At 29.4% G+C, this 21409-nt stretch overlaps 1 protein-coding gene across 2 annotated transcripts; it reads right to left on the reverse strand.

Annotated features, from left to right (window-relative positions):
• Positions 1 to 567: 567 nt before the first annotated feature.
• On the reverse strand, positions 568 to 21294 carry Jhbp16 (Juvenile hormone binding protein 16). Of its 2 annotated transcripts, XM_088266308.1 has the most exons (6): positions 21137 to 21294; positions 20591 to 20916; positions 13716 to 13808; positions 9263 to 9410; positions 8010 to 8287; positions 1560 to 3411 (listed from the first exon to the last, which is right to left on the reverse strand). In XM_088266308.1, exons 2-6 carry the CDS (start codon positions 20673 to 20675, stop codon positions 3260 to 3262), a joined length of 756 nt encoding a protein of 251 aa, XP_088122434.1. In that variant the 5' UTR covers positions 20676 to 20916; positions 21137 to 21294; the 3' UTR covers positions 1560 to 3259. The 2 variants fall into 2 exon arrangements, with proteins under 2 accessions (XP_088122433.1, XP_088122434.1); XM_088266307.1 differs by having other exon boundaries at positions 568 to 3411; positions 20591 to 21294.
• Positions 21295 to 21409: the final 115 nt, after the last annotated feature.

A 21409-nucleotide genomic window follows, 5' to 3' on the forward strand; every position in this document is an offset into this window, starting at 1 on the left:
AAATGTGAAAAATTACAAGCATCTGACATTAATACTTGTCTAGAAAATGTGAATATTTTTATGAATTTATTATCTTCAATTCTTTTAATATTTTTTTGTCCGCTTCCATAGTGTAGTAGTTACCGCGTGTTGCTATCATGCTGGATACATAGAAGCCAAAATAATTGGCGGATATGTATAAGGAAATGCACGAATGTAGAAAAGGCGAAGAATGTTTGCAACAGAGTAGTGTGTCGTTCTATTCTTTCTGCCTACCCCTGTGGAGAAGCGGCATGATGGTAAGTTAGTTATTTTTTAAAAAATAATTATTATAATTGTGTTCAAACTTCATCTAGTGGAACGGAAGGCCTGTTGACGACAGTCAACAGTCCGGCTTCTCCTGAGGAGTTTTACGTGGTTTCCTTCCAGCAATGAGCAAATGCTGACAAGTTACTGATTGACCCACTCTAGATTATCCCTCCTGTTCCCAACTCAGATTGAAATACAACATACTTTTTTTACGTTGAAGAAACAAAAATCCACTTAACGATCTATAAACTATGTAGGAATATTTTGTACATCATATTATTTTATTTTTTATTTTTATTTCATTTTATTTTATTTATTCGGGAATTGTACAGCTTACATATAAAAATGATATAAAACAATAGTTACATTTACAATAATAAACATTACATTACATTAACAAAAAATAGTTACGTTAAAAAAAGCCAATTAAACAATTCCACATTTATGTTATAAAACTATAAAAAAACATTCAGAGATTAAACAAAAAAAGGGTATTAAATAAAATAATAGATTTAGAAGGAAGGAGAAGGAAAGGAGAGGAATTAATAAGGGTGGTTAAAGATTTTTTTTCTAGATAAGAAGTTAAAAAATATATTTATTAATATACATATATTTTTTACCAAGGGTCTGGCAATGCCTATGGGAAATTTTCGTATTTTATTTTAAATTCATATTTATAAATGCAAACACAATAAAATGGTAATAAGTGAAATGTGATCAAAAATATATACTGGTAAACGGAGTGCTAAAATTTTGCAATAACCTAACACAGTTTATGAGTGTTCGAGTAATAAATTCTTGGAATAAACGAGTATTGATTCCAACATATCGTACAACATTGATGTATTTATTCAGTACCTACCTGTTTAGTACAATTACTACACGGACTATGGTGGAAGAGTATAACCTTATTTGCAAATTAAAAACACTACGCATTTTATGAAACAATATTTATTCGTACGAAATGCTTTGTAACTCTTGCAAAATATTTATTTTTATTTCATCATTTGATTCGGCAGATATTGTATGATAAAATCTATGTACCGTTAAAACAGATCTCTACTTAAACGAACTTCGGATGTAACGGACTAAAAATCCGGTCAATACATCGCTCACTCCTTTCAAGAACGTCATAAATCGAAAATCGTAAATTTTCAATTATACATGTTTTCGGAATGCCCAGAAAATGTACTATATCCCAGCAAAAGAAGCATATTTTTAACTTAATATTTACCCGCTACAGGGCAGAAAGTGTTGTTTTTGAATTTTGAAGGAAAGGTATTGTTTAATTATTTTTTTTAATATTCTAAATATTTTTCAAATAGAGAAAAAAACCTTCAAGTTTTACCTAAAAAGATCTGTTGTACAGTAAAAAGTTCAAGAAGTGGTTTGATATTTATTTTTAATACATTGTATAATATTTATGAACTTTGAAAACGTTCTCCTGAAAAATCAAGTTTTTAATTTATGACGTTCTTGAAAGGAGTCAGCGATATTATACGCATTTTCATAATATTATTTTATTTATTGTTTCGGCATTCACTTCGTTGTAAGACATGATGAAATTGTAAAAGAAAAACACATGTTTTTTTACCACTTGAGTTTATTTTATTATGACGACTAGTTTTGGAAGCTTTGATTCCATCTTCAGTTTATATTTAGACCTGAAGATAGAAGCATAGCTTCCAAAACTAGTCGTCATAATAAAATAAACTCAAGTGGTAAAAAAAAACAAGTGTTCTACTTTTACTATTTTTTAAATTAAACACTTGAATATACCACTTAATGATTTTCCTTTATATATACGACTAGTTTCGAAAACTAACAGATGTTTTCATCTTTAAGTTTCAGTTTGAATTTTTACCAGAAGATGAAAGAATCTGTAAGTTTTAGAAACTATTCGAATATATAAATGAAACTCATAAAGTGTATATTCAAGTGTTTAATTAAAAAAATCAACATGTCATTCCACAAAGTGAATGCCGAATCAATAAATAATATTCTTCTTTTACAATTTCGTTATTTTAAATTCATATTTTTTTTCACGTTTTATATAATATTTCCATAAAAAGTTGTTGTAATTACATACAATTATCAAAACAGTAATAACGTTTTGCATGTTTTGTTAAAACCGAACCAAATACGAACATGTACATAAATTTGAGCATTTATTTTTATGAAATTACTAACCAATCTAACGTGTCAAATTTCAAAACCAAGGATGTTTACTATTTACTGACCCAAAGTTTTCAAATGATGGGGGAATGTATGTATGTATGTTTGTATGTATGCACCCCAATGATGCATAGGGCACTGCATCATATAACCGCAGTGTTATCTTGATTGTTAACACATAATGGAAAGGTGTTTAGCCCTCCGCGTTAGGTGCCAGTCCAGGGTAATATTGAATAAATATTCAAGTAAAAAAATCACCATTTAACAATAACATAACATTTCACCTCTTTTCTGCAAATTGTGGTTCTTAAACTCTCAATAAAAAGTTAATAATGTCATTAAAATACAAAAAAAATATAAATTCCATTTCATTTACAATAGTGTCACCAGTTTTATACCTATGGTCTTTATGTTTCTTACAAAAAGTTAACACACTAAGGACTAATCGATGCTTAAGGACGAGAAGGGTATTTTACCTTCTGCGCTGGTCTCATTTCAAAGTAAGAAAATAAGGAATTGTTTTATGCTTTTACATAAATATTATGTACTCATATCTTTGTTAAGGTTAAACTTAATGTACATAATTATCAAATCTCATCGCCAGCGGCTCGCATGCGTAAAAAAACACCCGTCCGAAATATGAATAATTCATTTGAAAAAAATATATCCCATTTGATTATCAATAGTTTCACCTATTTTCTATCAATTATGGTCCTTATTTTCTTAACAGAATAATTTATGAGATAAATGATTTGTTTTGATTTAAATATTGTACATTGACAAATATACTAAGGCTCTATTGTGGAATGATGTTCTCCAACGGGAAATCCTTGAAGGCATCTCCCCATATCTTGGTGAATGCAGTGCTAACTAGATCATTGATGAGGGGTTTCACTACAGCGAATCCTGGTCTCCACGTTGCGTTTATAATGCCATCCAATATATTCTCTGCAAAAAAAAAATCACTTTTAGTATTTATTTTACAACATATTAAGTGTGTCCAAATACTTGTTCACAAATATGGGTTTCTCCACTTGGGATTTTTTTTACATTTTTGTCATCTCTCCAACACATCAATAAAGCACTTGTAAAACTTGAAATCTTATGCAAGTGTTTTATTTTTATACGTGAACGTACATTGTTTATTACATATGGAATAATCGACGCGTATGTATAAGGAGATGCATGACAGTGGTAGAAGCGAAAAGCGTTTGTAAAGACAGAGTTTAAAAAAATGTATTAATTGCCTTTGAAATTTTTCATTGTTGGGTATAACTGTCACTTTGAGTGTTCGATAATATCTTAATAAGATGAAACGTGTCACATATTATCATATATATGTAAATAAAAGTTAATAAAGTTCAATCCAATAACCGAGTTTAATTTTGGATATATCACTTAACAATTCAAAATGGAATTCTACCAAAGTACAAAGTAAGTCTGCAGTTACAAAATGTACTTAAAAAAAACTTTTTGGGAATAATTTGCAAGAATTTATAGCACATTTAGTTTTTATGTCTTAAAAATGATAGTGGATGTGTATAGTTAATAACAAATGAATAAGATTGATCCCTAAAAACAAAACAGAATAAACAACAATACTATAGAGAGAATAGATTCAATATCATATACCAATCAAGATTGGTCACATACCTCATTTATTTTTCGTATTTGTCTTGTCATATATCCTAAACAAGACACCACTAACTCTGATATATCTTTACGTCAATTGCCTCATCAATTTTTGTCGACTTCACACCTTCTTTCGCACATTCTGTTTCCTGTTTAATTTTTTTTATATATATTTGACATACCCATACTAAGACAGAGTGTTGTGGCGTTCTATTCTCTCTCCTTACCTCTGCGGGGAAGCGGCGTGATAATTAGTAAGTTAATTTTAATTTTGTAATATTTTGGATTAATTTTCAACGTAATTTGAATAATTTAACATTTACGTATTTTTAACTAAGCAATACTACCATTTTTAGTGGATATATGGATATTACGTTATTGACAAATTAAAGTGTAATTTATCAATGCATTTCATGACTGTCAAATTTCAAGGCAAAACATATTGGATTTACTACTTGTATGTGGAAGCTAACGGAATATGCATTGCCTTGAAAACTAAACGGCCTTTATGCCATGAACTGCATTATACAAAAAAAAAATCATTGAAATTGATGGTCCCGTGGTTAGTGTCGCGGACTCTTGAGTCAAAGTTTCTCGGTTCGAACTCACTCTACCACAATTTGATACCTATTCCTAGTTATGAACCGTTTAGATTCACAGAAATAGTACACAATGAAGTATTTATATATATATATATATATATATATATATATAAATATATATATATATATATATATATATATATATATATATATATATATATATATATATATATATAAAAATATATATATATATATATATATATATATATATATATATATATATATATATATATATATATATATATATATATATATATATATATATATATATATATATATATATATATATATAACCGGCTGCATGAGAAGGCACACGTGTAGTCTGGGCACATTTTTTTATTACAATTTAATAGGAAATTGTATTTTTTAAAGAATGTTTAATGAAAAAAATATTTACCATTTCCAACTCCTTGCCTTTCAATAACTCTTTTTTTCAGAACCATATATTCAATTCGAAGAAAAACTTTTTTTTTCAATAAAAAAACGGTTTTTTAAGGGGATACTCGCAATAACAGATCTCATTTAGTGTTTGTCATTACACACCCGATTTAAACAAATATGTGTAAATATGTATATAAATATATGTTTATATATATAAATATATATATATATATATATATATATATATATATATATATATATATATATATATATATATATATATATATATATATATATATATATATATATATATATATATATATATATATATATATATATATATATATATATATATATATATATATATATATAATACATTTATATAAATATATATTTTTTTTATAATATACATACGAGTACATTGAAAAAAAAAATCATAATTTTTTGAACAACGATAACTTTTATCTTTTCAAAACCATATCTTTTATCAAAGATTTTTTCAATACGGGAACAATTTTTTATTAAAAAAATTCAATAACGTCCAATGTTACCTGGGTTCAAAGAAAGTTAACTTGCTATTAAACGTATGTAGGGCCTTAAGCAAACCTTTCAATTACGTTAAATGGTTTTAAAGAAAATCAAATTGCGATTCATCGTATCTTGGGTCTTAATGAGACAAATAAAGAAACACTGGTTTATATTATTTATTGATTCGGCATTATTTTTGTGGAATGACATGATAATTTTATTAAAATTAAACACTTGAAAAAATCCACTTTATCGAGTTTTATTTTATTTACGACTAGTTTCGAAAACGACAATTTTTTTCATCTTCTGGTACCAATTAAAACATTGATTTAATTAATTAATGTTTTTATTTGTACCAGAAGATGAAGACAATTGTCGTTTTCGAAACTAGTCTTAAATTAAATAAAACTCGATAAATTGGATTTTTTCAAATGTTTAATTTTAATAAAATACACTGGTTTACACGAATTCCTAAACTAAGTTACAATTAAATTCATGTAGGTATAGAATTATCATGCATATATATATATATATATATATACATATATATATATATATATATATATATATATATATATATAAATATATAAATATATATATATATATATATATATATATATATATATATATAATATATATATATATATATATATATATATATATATATATATATATATATATATATATATATTTATATATATATATATATATATATATATATATATATATATATATATATATATATATATATATATATATATATATATATATATATATATATATATATATATATATATATATATATATATATATATATATATATATATATATGCATGTATGATTTATGTTGGGTAAGTCCATGAAAAATTGTACAGGTTAAGAAACTTCAAGTTAGAATCGAGGACTTATATTTAAGGAAAAAACCTTTGAATGAGTCAGCGACATGTACAAAATACTACGAATTTGTTACCAGAAAAATTAGACCACAAATTAATGATCAATATCGAACTTGTTTTCAATGTCACGTTTTGTATAATACAAACGTAAGAGAGAGAGAGTAGAATTCAAGGTAAGAAATTTTTCCTTGAACAGTGAATGAACTTAAGGTGGACTAATTGTTTCTCCTTCTTTGTTTATCCCTCATCTACAACCAATGGTGCATAGGGCCCTGCATTGTATTGAAATAGTATTATCTTAATAATAATAATCGATTTTTCAGTTCATTTTCGGTAAAATCCATCTTTTTGTCATTGAATTTCAACATAGTAAATACTACTATTTAACATTAAAATAAAGGTGAAAAAACTTAAGGTGGAAAAAATGGCAGTGCTGTCTATTGAAGAAGCTGTAAAATCACTTTGCGAAATACTAATCATTGCTCATGGCTTAGAGCGTATTTTTTGAAAGCTTGTTTAATTTTTTATGCCCGCAAAAGTAATTTTATTTTAATTTTTATCATCAAACTCAATGTCAAGTATAAAATAACCTTTAAAAAGGCGAAATAATTGTCAAGACTTTTATTTTCGTATCTTTTTAAATAACACACACACGAAATATATTTTAAAAAACGCAGAGTTAAAAAAAAAATCACTCACAAGCATAAACAATAAATAATAAGTGTAAGTCGCTCTCCAAGCACAAGAGCTTAGTCTCTTTATTGGAGAGAACAGCATTACTTTTTTTTTTTAAGAGAAATATTCGTGTTTTTATTTCTTTCACAAATATTTCAATTTCATACTATTTGTGTGAGCCTAAGCGGCTCATTATTAGGAATAGGTATCAACTTGTGGTAGAGTGGGTTTGAACCGAGAAACTCTGACTTAAGAGTCCGCGACACTAATCACGGGATCACAACCCGACACAAGATTGTAAAGCAGAAATGTCTAGAAAATTAATTAATTTATTTAAAAAAATCTTGTTTATATAAACACAAGCAATCTACGTCTGTCAAAATTATCAAACGTTGACATGTCCGTGGCAATAAAAAGGTTAGAGACCACTGTTTTAAAGAACGTTACCTCATATATTTTTGATTATAAGAGTATACATTAATTAATATTAAGTAGATAGGACATGTCCGCCTCCGTAGTGTAATGGTCAGCACGCTCTGCTACCGTTCTAATCGTCCGGGTTCGATTCCCACGGGGGGTAAAATAAATATAAGTGGTTTTTTCACTGTTATATTTAATCAATACTACCCTGGACTGGTACCTGAAGCGGAGGGCTGATCACCTTTCCTTCATGCGTAAACGATCAAGATATCACTGCGTTTATATGACGCAGTGCCCTATGCACCATTGGGGTGCGGATAAGGGTTTTATTATTATTATTATTAGATAGGAAAAAAAGTCTTGTAATTATATTAAATAAATATATAAATTAATATAGTAAAAATGTGCTCACCAAGCAGATTGATCCCGTTCAATATATTAGAGACGTGTATCTGCATATTCCCTATCTTATCAATCTCCACTTTGACGTCTATGGGCCTAGAGCCGTCTGGGCCAGGCTCACCCCTTGTAATGGTGGTCGTCTGCGCATAATCGTATAGGGTGAGATTCCAGTTACCACTCCTGGTAAGGGTGCTCCCCAGCGCGTAGGCCTTGAGGGAGTAGTCTCCTAACAGCGTCTTCTCGGGAAAGTATTGGCTGTAGATTATACGGTTGTTTTCCTTGTCAGATCTGTAATAGAAATAATTTTTCACATCAACCCTGTGCGAAATCTGTGGAAAAGGGTTTTTTATACGATTGAGTGTGGGTTTTACGAGATGTGAGCAGAAGACAGACCCTTTTATTTATTATAACATTTTATGTGAATGTGTGTGTAGTGATTTTTCATCTAAAACACTCTCCTTATCATCCATTGTTTACTTTGAGTAATACCACTTTTGTAAACACTTATTTGTGACATATTATTTTTTGACATCTCATCAAAGATGAAGAAGAATATGGAAGTCTAGGCATTTACGGGGCTGACGACCGTGACTATTATTATTTATAAAAGTGGTATTACTAATAGTAAACAATGGATGATAAGGAGACTGTTATGTTACCAAACCACAAAGTATGCTATGTTACCATACCACAAAGTATGCTGTTATGTTACCATACCATAAAGTACGGTTTAATATGCAAAACATATTTTTTATCTGTGTTGAAATATCAAAAAAGTGTAAAAAAACTTTAAACACTGGAATATTCACTATTTTGCCCATGATTGATAACCCATTGCTCTAATTAAATATAATAGAACATAACAATGTTATCGGTAATTTATTATCACACTGTAACAATATTATTCGTATTTTATTACTTTATAGTAACAATACACGTTCATCGAAAAATAATGACACCATTTTTAATAACTGTTAAAACACAATTAAATATAAATCAATGGTTTTGATCTTAAAATGTGCGGAAAAGATTTTTTTTTGTGTACACTGTTCACCATAATGCAAATATCTAGTCTAAAGTTTAAAAAAAACTTACATTTATAAGCTAGCGTTCAATGATTGAATTACCCATTTAATATTAACTTTACCTTTTTAAATGTTAGCATTATTTTTCAATGATTCTGTATTATTGGTAATTTATTACACAAAATATTTTTATTTATTCTACTATAATTATTTTTTGGAAACATGAGGTTATACTTACTTGAATTTAGTAACTTTTGAAATGGTCCACCCGAGTTCATAGACATTCGTGAGACGGAGATAATAATTTGCGTTGACTCCACCCCTTCTCTGCTCTACTAAGGGTGCGAAGTGGGGGTCGAATGATGGAATACCAATCTCGGGAATTCCTAAAATTAAATAAAAAATCTTTCTTAGTATGCTGAACATCACAAATATGTATTATTTATTTAACAGAGAAATTCATCGTCATAATACACGAGGTCATAATAAAATATAAGTGAAGCCCAAAAACACAATAAATTTGCAGTAAAGTCCTTGTAATATATTGCCTATTGCAACTAACCAGCTGCCTGACATGTACTAGTATATAAAATAGAACTCAGTCAGGGATACAAAATGAATGAACTGAAAAAATACTTTATGGAAAGATATATGTGTTAAGTTATATTTTCTCATTTGTTTCCTCAAAACATTATCTTATGTTTTTTTTTTAAAATACTTATTTACTGCGTCTTTCATTGCTTTATATTAAATTTTGAGCTGTGTTTTCTTATTTAATACTTTCTTATTTGTTTTTCAGTCTTCTTAAACTTAATCCCATGTCCAAATACAAGTGATGGAAATTACGTATCGGGCTTCATACCTTATGTTTTTTGTTTAAATAGATATTCATGCACTCGTTTTTTTAAATTTAATTTAAAGAAAAATATTTTTATTTTATTATTTATCTACATATTTCAATTTCATACTATTTCTGTGAGCCTAAGTGGCTCATTATGAGAATTTTTTTTTAAACCCTTATCCGCACCCCAATGGTGCATCGGGCACCGCATCATATAAACACAGTGTTATCTTGATCGTTAACACATGAAGGAAAGGTGATCAGCCCTCCGCTTCAGGTACTACTCCAGGGTAATATTGTATAAATATTAGAGTGAAAAAATCACTTATATTTTTTTGAACCCCCCCTGGGAACCGAACCCGGGACCTCCAGAACGGTAGCCGAGCATGCTGACCATTACACTACGGAGGTGGACTTTTAAGAAATAGGTATCAAATTGTGGTAGAGTGGGTAGGTGTTCGAGACGAGAAACTCTGACTTAAGAGTCCGCGACACTAGCCGCAGGAATACAAACCGATACATTTATTACAGATACTTTTTTTTAAATATTTTATGTTTTGTCCTGTGGTAGTTTTTTTAATTTTTTTTTATCTTTTACTTTTACTCGAATGTTCTCTGTTAATAAAAACAAATAATAATTTCTCGCTTTGCAGCTTCTTTTCACTTTCATTTTCAATGCCACTCAATGAGATGAAATTCACTTTCTTCGCTTCAAATGAGATGCTAACAAATTCTTACAATATGGTGGACCAAAGGTTTTGCTGTTAAGAGGAAAGCATTATTAATGTATTAATTTTTAAATCAAACACAGATTATTGGAGACTACTAAGTTGTCAAAAAATCTGTTTGATTTAAAAATTAACACAAAAATTAAAATGGAGTTCTACAAATTAAACGCCAATTCAATAGATAGGAATATTTTATTTATTGTTTCGGCATTAACTTTGTAGTAAGACATGTTACAATGATTAAAGAAAACACTTGTTTTTTACCACTTGAGTTTTATTATAGACTACATGTTTCAGAAGTTAAACTTCCATCATTCAGGTCTGTATAATAACATGTTATTATACAGACCTGAATGATGGAAGTTTAACTTCTGAAACATGTAGTCTATAATAAAACTCAAGTGGTAAAAAACAAGTGTTTTCTTTAATCATTGTAATAGATAGGAGAGTATTAACTTTAGAAATGAAGTGTCAATAATTTTCCTACATAAAATACCAAACTAACATAAAAAGATAGTAATGTTTTAAATAATATTTGTTTTAAAAAAAATAATAATTATAAAGAAATCGAAACCTATTATTTGTGTTTTTAAATGTTAGTAGGTACATACCTCAATTAAATTTCTAATAATAGTAAATTTGACAATATAAAAACGATATAATGAATGAGTGAGGAAAGAACGGTAAAACAAATTTATGAGGCGAACGTTAGTGGGAAAAGAAGCAGAAGAAGACCGAGAAAAATATGGCACGATCAGGTATGCCAAATACTTGAAAGTGGTCAGGTTAGGAGTCGTAACAATCGGCGGGTATGTACGAGGAGATGCATGAACGTGGAAGAGGCGAAGAATGTTTGCAAGGACAGAGTGGTGTGGCGCTTTATTCTCTCTGCCTACCCCTGCGGGGAAGCGGCGTGATGGTTAGTTAGTTAGTTAGTTTAAAAACGATATAAGTATCTACTTATATTGCTATTGGTATAAGTTCATATTTAAAAGAACAACTTTACCGCACCTAAATTTTACGGTAATAAACTAGATATGGGTGAATGAATTGAAAACCGAATTATATCACAAGTTACTTACGCAAATTAGATAAAAATTTATATTGATAATGAATTTTGAGGATAAATAAAACGAAATACATACATATATTGTTTTTATTCAAAGTTGATATTAAAAAGGCGTTACCGCATTTTATATTAACACTTTTTTTTCTAATTTTATTTTTGTATTATATTATCTTTTGTATTCTTGCCAGTGCCTTTTACTATGACGAAAAATATATTGTATACCCACACAAACACAGGCCATGCCTTTATGGGATCTTTTTTGTATTTATATATTATATATTGTAAAATGCAAAAGAATTTGAAATACAGAAAAAAAACCTACCTATCTAAATCAGAAAAAAATTTATACTAACAGTAAATTTGTTGACATATAAAACAGTACCAACAAAATAACTTATACTTAGGAATAAAAAAAAATCAACAGCCTTCTTCAGAAAACGTTAAAATTCGTACTTTGTCGCGAATCAAAAATGTTTGTAAACCACTGGATTTGCCTATTTCAAGTGATCAATTGAGAAAATACAATAAAATGACGAAGTTCAATCATGTTTATGTAAGAATTGACTCTCATCTTAAGGCTTGCCCAATAAAAACGTGTTGGGCAGCAATTTTTAAAGATTGCGTAACAATGCTTCGTTGGAATCTGTATGTGATAAAAGCCTACCAATTGACTGCATAATGTTTGAGAATTAGTGAAATTTACACAATGTTTAGATTACGTATCTATATGTATTTTTTTATATCCATACGAAATGTTTGTAATGGTAATACATACTCTAAGAATCAGACTTGTGTATTTAAATCACCATTTTTTTACCATTAGCTTTTAAGTATTTCACGAGGTTAGCGAAAATATTTGAAGCTTTCTTTTATGGAAATTACATACAAATATATTAATGAAGTAAACTTTAATTGAATGATCAGCGTGCTCGGCTACCGTACTGGAAGCCCAGAGTTTGATTCCCATGGGAGAAGGTGTCAAATTGAAGTGATTCTTTTACTCTAATGATTATTTAATATAATCCTGGGCTGGTACCTGAAGCGGAGGGCTGATTACCTTTCATTCATGTGTGAACGATTAAGATAACACCGCATTTATATGATGCAGTGCTCTATACATCATCGGGTGCGGATGATGGTTTGAAGAAGTTGAAGTAACCTTAATCCCATATCGCAAAAATGATAAATGGAAATTACTCATCGGAAATATAATATATGTGATTTTTGTATTTAATAATAAAATAAAATAATAAAACCCTTATCCGCACCCCAATGGTGCATAGGGCACTGCTTCATGTGGACACAGTGTTATCTTGATCGTTTACACACGAAGGAAAGGTGATCAGCCCTCCGCTTTTTAGGTACCAGTGCAGGGTAATATTCAATAAATATTACAGTGAAAAAATCACTTATATTTATTCGACCCCCCTGGGAATCGAACCCGGGACCTCCAGAACAGTAGCCGAGCGTGCTGACCATTACACTATGGAGGCAGACGAATTTGTATTTAATATATTTTAAATAAATAAATTGTTTAAAAAAATCTATATAAGTATATTCAAAAATCAATATTAATAATAAAAAAATAAATATTATTCTTTGAGTGAGTAATCCAGTATCTGATAATTATAAAAAATAAAAAAAAATCTGTTCTCAATATTATTAATATTTAAAGCATTAACTTTGTGGTTAGTCATTTTAACATTTATATTTTTTTACAAAAATGTTAGTAATATTAGTATCTAACCACTCACCGAGATTTTTATGTCTACCGATTTCGAGACGTACCCTTCTGTTTAACAAACAATACTTCGCAAACAATACTACCCTTCACTACTATAGCACTAAATTTTTGTTGCTTTAAGTGTGTAAATAGTGCTGTAGTAGTGAAGGGTAGATTGTTTGCATGCTGTGGTAGTGATTTTCCTGGCGAAGAGACGGGTCCGTCTCAAAACCGGTAGACATAAAAATGTGTGGTTATATACTAATATTACAATTTTTTTTTTTTAACGTAAAAGTTAAAAATAAGATAATAGAAAGATATAAGTTTTACCTCCTTTGAAATACGGTCTCAGTTGGTTGAGAACTCGTTTCATACAGTTATCGAAGCCCTTATCATTTGTGTGACATTCCGAAAGAAGATTTTCTGAAATAAATAAATAAAAAAACATTAATAATAATAAAATTAGGAATGTGAGAAGGAGGTCAGGTGAGGAGTTGGAATAATCGGCGTGTATGTATGAGGGGCCTTTGTCCGCTTTCGCAGTGAAATGGTCAGCACGCTCAGCTACCGTTCTGGAGGTTCCGGGTTCGATTCCTAGGGGGGGGGGGCAAGTAAATAAAAGTGATTTTTTCACTCTAATATTTATTCAATAGTGCCTTGGACTGGTACCTGAAGCGGAGAGCTGGACACCTTTTCTTTATGTGTTAAAGATCAAGATAACACTGCGTTTATATGATGCAGTGTCCTATGCACCATTGGGGTGTGGATAAGGATTTGAAGATGTATGAGGGGATGTACGTATGTGGAAGAGGGGAAGATTGTTTGCAGACAAAGTGATGTGGTGTTCTATTTCCTCTGGCTACCCCTGAGGAGAAACGGTGTGAAAGTTAGTAAGTTAAGAAACAAATGTAACTCTTAAAGGAAAAAAATTGTTTCGGTATCTTTTTCAATGTTTGATTCCACAACAGATTATTTTTTCTATTATGCATCTATTTAGTGGTCTGCCCGGCGGTCGTTTATCTTGAGGGTGGCCTTGCAATGCAAAATGAGAAAGTCTGGATGGTTCCATTCTCCTCACATTCGCATACCATTGTCTCTTTCGTTGCCTTCCCCACCTAACGACATCTTTGATCTCGCATATTTCTCTTATCCTGGTGTTCTTTATTTTATCTCGTGGAGTCTTTCCAGATATGCTTCTTAGAGTCTTCATTTCTGACACTCTTAGCGTGTCAAAAATGACTGATATTTGTAATTTAGATGTCAAAAAAAAATTGGAGTCCTGGTTCCAACTCTAATGTATGGAAGTGAAACATGGAGTTGGCAATAAAAGGATGAAAGTAGACTGAATGCAGTCGAAATGCGATCTCTCAAAAGAATGTGCGACAAAACGATGTATGATAGATGTGCGAATAGTGAAATAAGGAAGGAATGCAAAGCTGAGATAAGCATTATTCATAAAATTAAGAAAGGTGTGTTGAGATGGTTTGGACATGTAGAACGAATGAGTGAGGAAAGAACGGTAAAACAAATTTATGAGGCGAACGTTAGTGGGAAAAGAAGCAGAGGAAGACCGAGAAAAACATGGCACGATCAGGTATGCCAAATACTTGAAAGTGGTCAAGTTAGGAGTCGTAACAATCTGCGGGTATGTATGAGGAGATGCATGAAAGTGGAAGAGGCGAAGAATGTTTGCAAGGACAGAGTGGTGTGGCGCTCTATTCTCTCTGCCCACCCCTGCGGGGAAGCAGCGTGATGGTTAGTTAGTTTAAACATAAATAACTCATTTATAATCTTATGCGTTTTTGAAACTGTTTTTTCAAGGTCGAAATAAAAAGGCATATAACAATAAAAATCATTTTTAAATTTACATACATTTTTAAAACGAGTTTCCAAGAAATTTTATTCGTTAATTGCAATAAATTGTCTATTTAAATGTTGTTTTTCAGATACAATAATAAAATGTGTTTATAAATTGAATTTAAAATAATTAAAAAAAAACAGACGAATGAAGCATATTTATGAAGCTAGAAATTTCCATAGCTATGGAAATTTCGAGATTCAATTTAATTTAATTAAGAAATTAGAATATCATTCATTAAATGTTATTGACAACATTTTGATTGTGTCCAAATACTTGTTCACAAAATCTGGAATATCTCCAATTACAGGAGTTATTTTCATATTATTTTTTGACATCTCATCAAAGATGAAGAAGAATATGGAAGTCTGGGCAAAATAAATATGGTCGTCAGCCCCGTAAATGCCCAGACTTCCATATTCTTCTTCATCTTTGATGAGATGTCAAAAATAATATGAAAATAACTCCTGTAATTGGAGATAATCCAGATTTTGTGAACAAGTATTTGGACACACTCAAAATGTTGTAAATAAATTATCTGGTCAAATTATAAGCTTAAATAATAAAAATGAAAATGGTATTTTCTGGCGTTTCTCATGTGTGTGATTATAATCCAGGATTCGGACCTCACATACTAATATAAGAGTTTCTGCTTAGTAAAAAGCTTCTTTACATCTCACCAATAGATGTCTCTAGTGAAGTTCTAGTGATTCAAGAACAAGGTTTCTAAATTGGTTCATATATATAGAACTTCCAAGAATTTGAGTAGTGTGGTTGTCAATAATGGGTAGAATTGGTGAATGTTACACGTGTGTAAAGTGATCACTTAAACCAGCCGATGACGGTCGTCAGCCCCGTAAATGCCCAGACTTCCATATTCTTCTTCATCTTTGATGAGATGTCAAAAAATAAAATGTTATTAAGTCATAAATGTTATTGACATTGAAAATGGAATTGTGATAAATACAGCATTTGTATTTAATTTAGTTGAAATTGCATAATGTGTTTAAAAATTGATTATTCTTTGATTAGGCATCAATTTGTGGCAAATTTATGATAATAATAATAAATTTGGATAATTTATACATCGCCATTTTCGTAAAATACCACCTCAAGGGCGCTGACATGATTATTTAAATACAAAAGTTGAAGACTTGTATAATATCACTTTTTGAGTGTGTTAATTGACACATAACTAGTTTCGAAAACTACAGATGTTCTCATCAAGTGTAAATAAAAGCTGCTTTGTTTTATTTTTATATTTAAATGATTTGAACATATGTATGTTATGTTGCCAAACAAAATACTATCGAATTGAGAATTAATGCAAATAAGTTGGTAACGTATTTAACAACACTTTATTGTTAGAAACGTCCGCCTCCGAAGTGTAATGGTCAGCACGCTCGGCTACCGTTCTTGAGGTCCCGGGTTCGATTCCCAAGGGGGGTAAAATAAATATAAGTGATTTTTTCACTGTCATATTTATTCACTATTACCCTGGACTGGTACCTGAAGCGGAGGGCTGATCACCTTTCCTTTATGTGTAAACGATCAAGATAACACTGCGTTTATATGACGCAGTACCTTATGCACCATTGGGGTGCGGATAATAATAAAACCCTAATCTTTTTCATTTGTTTTGAGATTTCAGAATGTTAATATTTATAAATGAATGAACAATATAATAAAAAAACTGTATCATGTACATATAATATCCTTTTCTACATATACATGTTACACATCTGTGCAGGCTGAGGATCGAACATACTGTACTGGTATCCCACCTCAAAAAAATACTTTTCTAACTTCTTCGTTATGTGCGTGTGAAGAGGAGAATGAGACTGCTGATTACGCACTATTTAACTGCCCCTCACTTCCTAATCTTGAGTTCCTTCAGGTTATTCGCTCGGAGGGTTTGTCCTTCCCGCTGAATGTCCAGCATCCCTTATCGATGAACTCCCAAAAAGTCAAAAGTGCGGTCATAAAGCACTATAAAAAGTATGGCAAAAACGTTTGAGTACGTTGTAGAACTTGTAAATCTACAGCATAATAATGAAAGGTGGCATGTATCACTCAATTTTGGGTGATTTGCCAAAGAACTCTTGACTTCAAGTTTAACAAGTGTTTTATGGATGTGTTCCTTCATGAGAAGTTCTTGAAACTAGTTATGTTTACATCATACAACTCAAAAGTGGTTTTGTAAAGTGTTTCAGTTTTATTTATTTATTTATGGTTCTCAAATAGTGAAAAACCCATAACACGAAATAAAATTCAGTGCTATTTAATACGATTAAGTGCTTTCAATCAACTATATGACAACACAACAATCTTATAGAAACAAAGAAAAGCACAGGTTAAATATATAAAAAAAGAAAAAATAGAAATGTGGTAGTGAAAAAGTGTTACAATAAAAAGTAATTAAGTTTTCAAAACAAGAAGAAAAAAATTAAAATCGAAATTTAACTCAGCTAAAAGGTGGAAAATTTAAGACAAACTTTATATTATTTTTTGACATCGCAACACAGACGAAGAAGAATATGAAGTCTGGGCATTTACGGGCTTACTACCGTCATAGGCTGGTTAAAGTGATCACTTTACTAACGTGTAACATTCACCAATTCTACTCATGATTGACAACCACGCTACTCAAGTTCTTAGAACTTGAGTAGCGTTATTGTTGGTAGGAATAAAGCTACAAGATGATGGTGAAAATTCATGACTCTATTGAATAATTTTAAATTAAAATATTCATATTTTTCTACAAAGTTAATGCCAAATTATTAAACAATCCTATACATAAGTAATGTTCATGCCCATGGAGCATGGGCAAGTATGTCATCACACAGATTTAGGATAAAGATTGCGTTTATAACAAAAGATGCCTATCGACATTGACGAATGATTTGATGTGATATTTGATTTAAATCTCAAGATTTAAGTGGGGTTTTCTGTATAAAACTAACCTTGGCACCAGAACTTATCGTTCCAGTGTCTCCAATACAGTGCTGTAAAAGACATTGTGGTCTTGTGAGGCTACTTGTAGAGGTCCTCATCAAAAGGTTACATTTCCAATTTTGCAGAAAAAATATTTAAATGCAAGTCTTCTCTGTTTACTGTATTCTATCGAAATCTTAATTAAAGTTGCGACAAAACGTAACCAATACTGTGTTCAACAAATATGAAATTTTCTTTCGTGCAAATTCTATTTTTTTTACCATACCCTTACTCTTTTATTCCCTTCATCACACACACACACCCCTACTCTTTTTTATTTATTTCTTTCGCTTAATGTTTTAAAAATTATGAAAACATAAATGTGGAATTGTTTAATTGGCTTTATTTTTACTAATGTAACTATTTTTGTTAATGTAATGTAATGTTTATATTAACTATTTTTAAAATACTTTTTTTAAATGTAATGCTGTATAATTCCCGAACAATTAAAAAAAACAATTTTAAAGTTATTCCTGATTACTTAAAATCATTTATAATGGAATTGTAACGTTTTGGTGAGGACTTCAACACTTGCAATTGAATGTTAAGTACCTGAGCACGATGACCATTTATTTGAGCAAACTAACCAACAGACCAACACGGCGTTTTACCGCAGGGAAAGCCAGATAATAGAATTTATTTATTTATTCTCATCTTATCTTTATTTCCCATTACCTTAATTTGCAATCATATAAATAATTGCAAATTACAAACAAAGGTAGAGGCCTCACTGAGTTTTCCAGTGCAGAGGGCACATTTTACAAATTTGATATGCATTTATATGTACACATATATGTATATATATATGTATTATTTTTTGACATCTCATCAGAGATGAAGAAGAATATGGAAGTCTGGGCATTTACGGGGCTGACGACCGTCATAGACTGGTTTAAGTGATCTCTTTACACACGTGTAACATTCACCAATTCTACCCATTATTGACAACCACACTACTCAAATTCTTGGAAGTTCTATATATATGAACCAATTTAGAAACCTTGTTCTAGAATCACTAGAACTTCACTAGAGACATTTATTGGTGATTATATATATATATATATATATATATATATATATATATATATATATATATATATATATATATATATATATATATATATATATATATATATATATATATATATATAAATATATATAAATTATATATATATATATATATTTATATATATATATATATATATATATATATATATATATATATATATAAATATATAAATATATATATATATATACATATATATATATATATATATATATATATATATATATATATATATATATATATATATATATATATATATATATATATATATATATACATATATATATAAATATATATATATATATATATATATATATATATATATATATATATATATATATATATATATATTATATATATATATATATATATATATATATATATATATTATATGTATATATATATATATATATATATATATATATATATATATATATATATATATATATATATATATATATATATATATATATATATATATATATATATATATATATATATATATATATATATATATAAATATATATATTCTCACTGTCTTAATCATATCAACAAATATTTTTATTCATTTAATCAATTTTGTTTATCTCAGCTGTGCATCATTTTCTTATCTCACCATTCGAGCATCTGCCATACATTGTTTTGTGGTACTTTTCTTCAGTCACTTGATTCACACGCCCAAACCAGCTCAATGGTACAAGGTACTCTGATCACCTTACCTGCATGTAATTACCAATCAAGATAACAATGCATCGATACTTTGCACCAATGGGTGTGTATAAAGTTTAAAAATTGATGTTATATAATATTTACGATGCGCAAATCACCTTATTTGAGACAAAATTTTGTGGCTAAAGAAAGAAGTCCTCTTTTCACCATTATTTTTCGATAAGAGTTAGAAGAAAGAGAACAGTAAAAGCTTTGTAAAATTAACGAATTAAAACATTTTTACTTTTAGGTTTTACAAAATCATCAAATGTTAATAAACTTCATAAAATTAATTCAATTATCTCAAATGTATTATATGTATTGTTTTGGAATTCGATTGGAATGTGAACACTTTTTTTTACACTTGGTTTTTGACTAGTTTCGGAAGCCACAGACGTTTCCATCTTCGGGTCTGAATAAAAACTAAACTAGTCGTTATAATAAATATAACATGAATGGTAAAAAGCAAATGTTCTCATTTACAATTTCATCTAAAATGCAATTGTATAAATGCCTCAAATTGAAATACTTTTCGCAATATAAATATTCTAATAAATAAATTAATAAAAAAACACTTACGAATTTCATTCCATTGTCCATGGGCATAACTTACGAAAGTTAATAAAAACAAAAATGCAACTAAACTCTTTGTGTTATTCGACATTTTATTTTACGCGATAGTTTAATTATAAAAATAAAAACGATTCATTTATTTTTAAAATAATGTAATATATTAATAAACCGTATTACTTATTTCGTTTAAACCGAGTTTTGAATTTAACGTTCAACATTAAACGTACGTTAATTCGAGGTTAAAGCAATATTCTTTGCAATAATTAACGTTGTAACCTTACGAAAACTAGAACAAGCTGTCTTTTGACGAAAACTGTGTCTGTCGGAAAATCCTTCAAAATTCACAATACGAGTCAATTATTTAAAAAAAAAAATACTAAATTTTTTGTTTCACTTGTCAAAAATTCGAATGCGCGTTCAATTTTCAAATTCAAACTAGCCTATCAGGCAGTCAAAATAGATTTGAAATTAATTTAAAAAAATAATTCTTCGAATATTTTTATCACTTGTCAAAATTTCGAATGCGCGTTCGATTTTCAAATTCAAACTAGCCTATCAGGCGGTCACAATCGATTTGAAATGAGTTTAAAAAACTAATACATCGATTTTTTTTTCACTTGTCAAAAATTCGAATGGTGCGTTCGATTTTCAAATTCAAACTAGCCTATCGGGCGGCCACAACCGATTTGAAATGCGTTCTACTCCAATATGGCCACTATTACATTCAGCAGCTGATTGTGACGGTACGAAGCGTACACCTAAATGACGTAAGAAAGTTCCTATTGAGACAGAACTGCTGGCCGCGTTGTGGAAAGAGATAGTGAA

This window comes from Brachycentrus maculatus, unplaced genomic scaffold (genome assembly GCF_059751285.1).
Source record: "Brachycentrus maculatus isolate JH-2025_06_01 unplaced genomic scaffold, ASM5975128v1 h1tg000265l, whole genome shotgun sequence".
Classification (NCBI taxonomy): domain Eukaryota; kingdom Metazoa; phylum Arthropoda; class Insecta; order Trichoptera; family Brachycentridae; genus Brachycentrus; species Brachycentrus maculatus.

Coding starts and splice junctions, on each gene's coding strand:
- Jhbp16 (XM_088266307.1), bottom strand. CDS start 20,675: ATGTCGAATAACACAAAGAGTTTAGTTGCATTTTTGTTTTTATTAACT. Junction 13,809..20,590: donor TGGACAATGGAATGAAATTC/GTAAGTGTTTTT, acceptor TATTTATTTCAG/AAAATCTTCTTTCGGAATGT. Junction 3,412..8,009: donor GAACGGGATCAATCTGCTTG/GTGAGCACATTT, acceptor TTTTTTTTGCAG/AGAATATATTGGATGGCATT.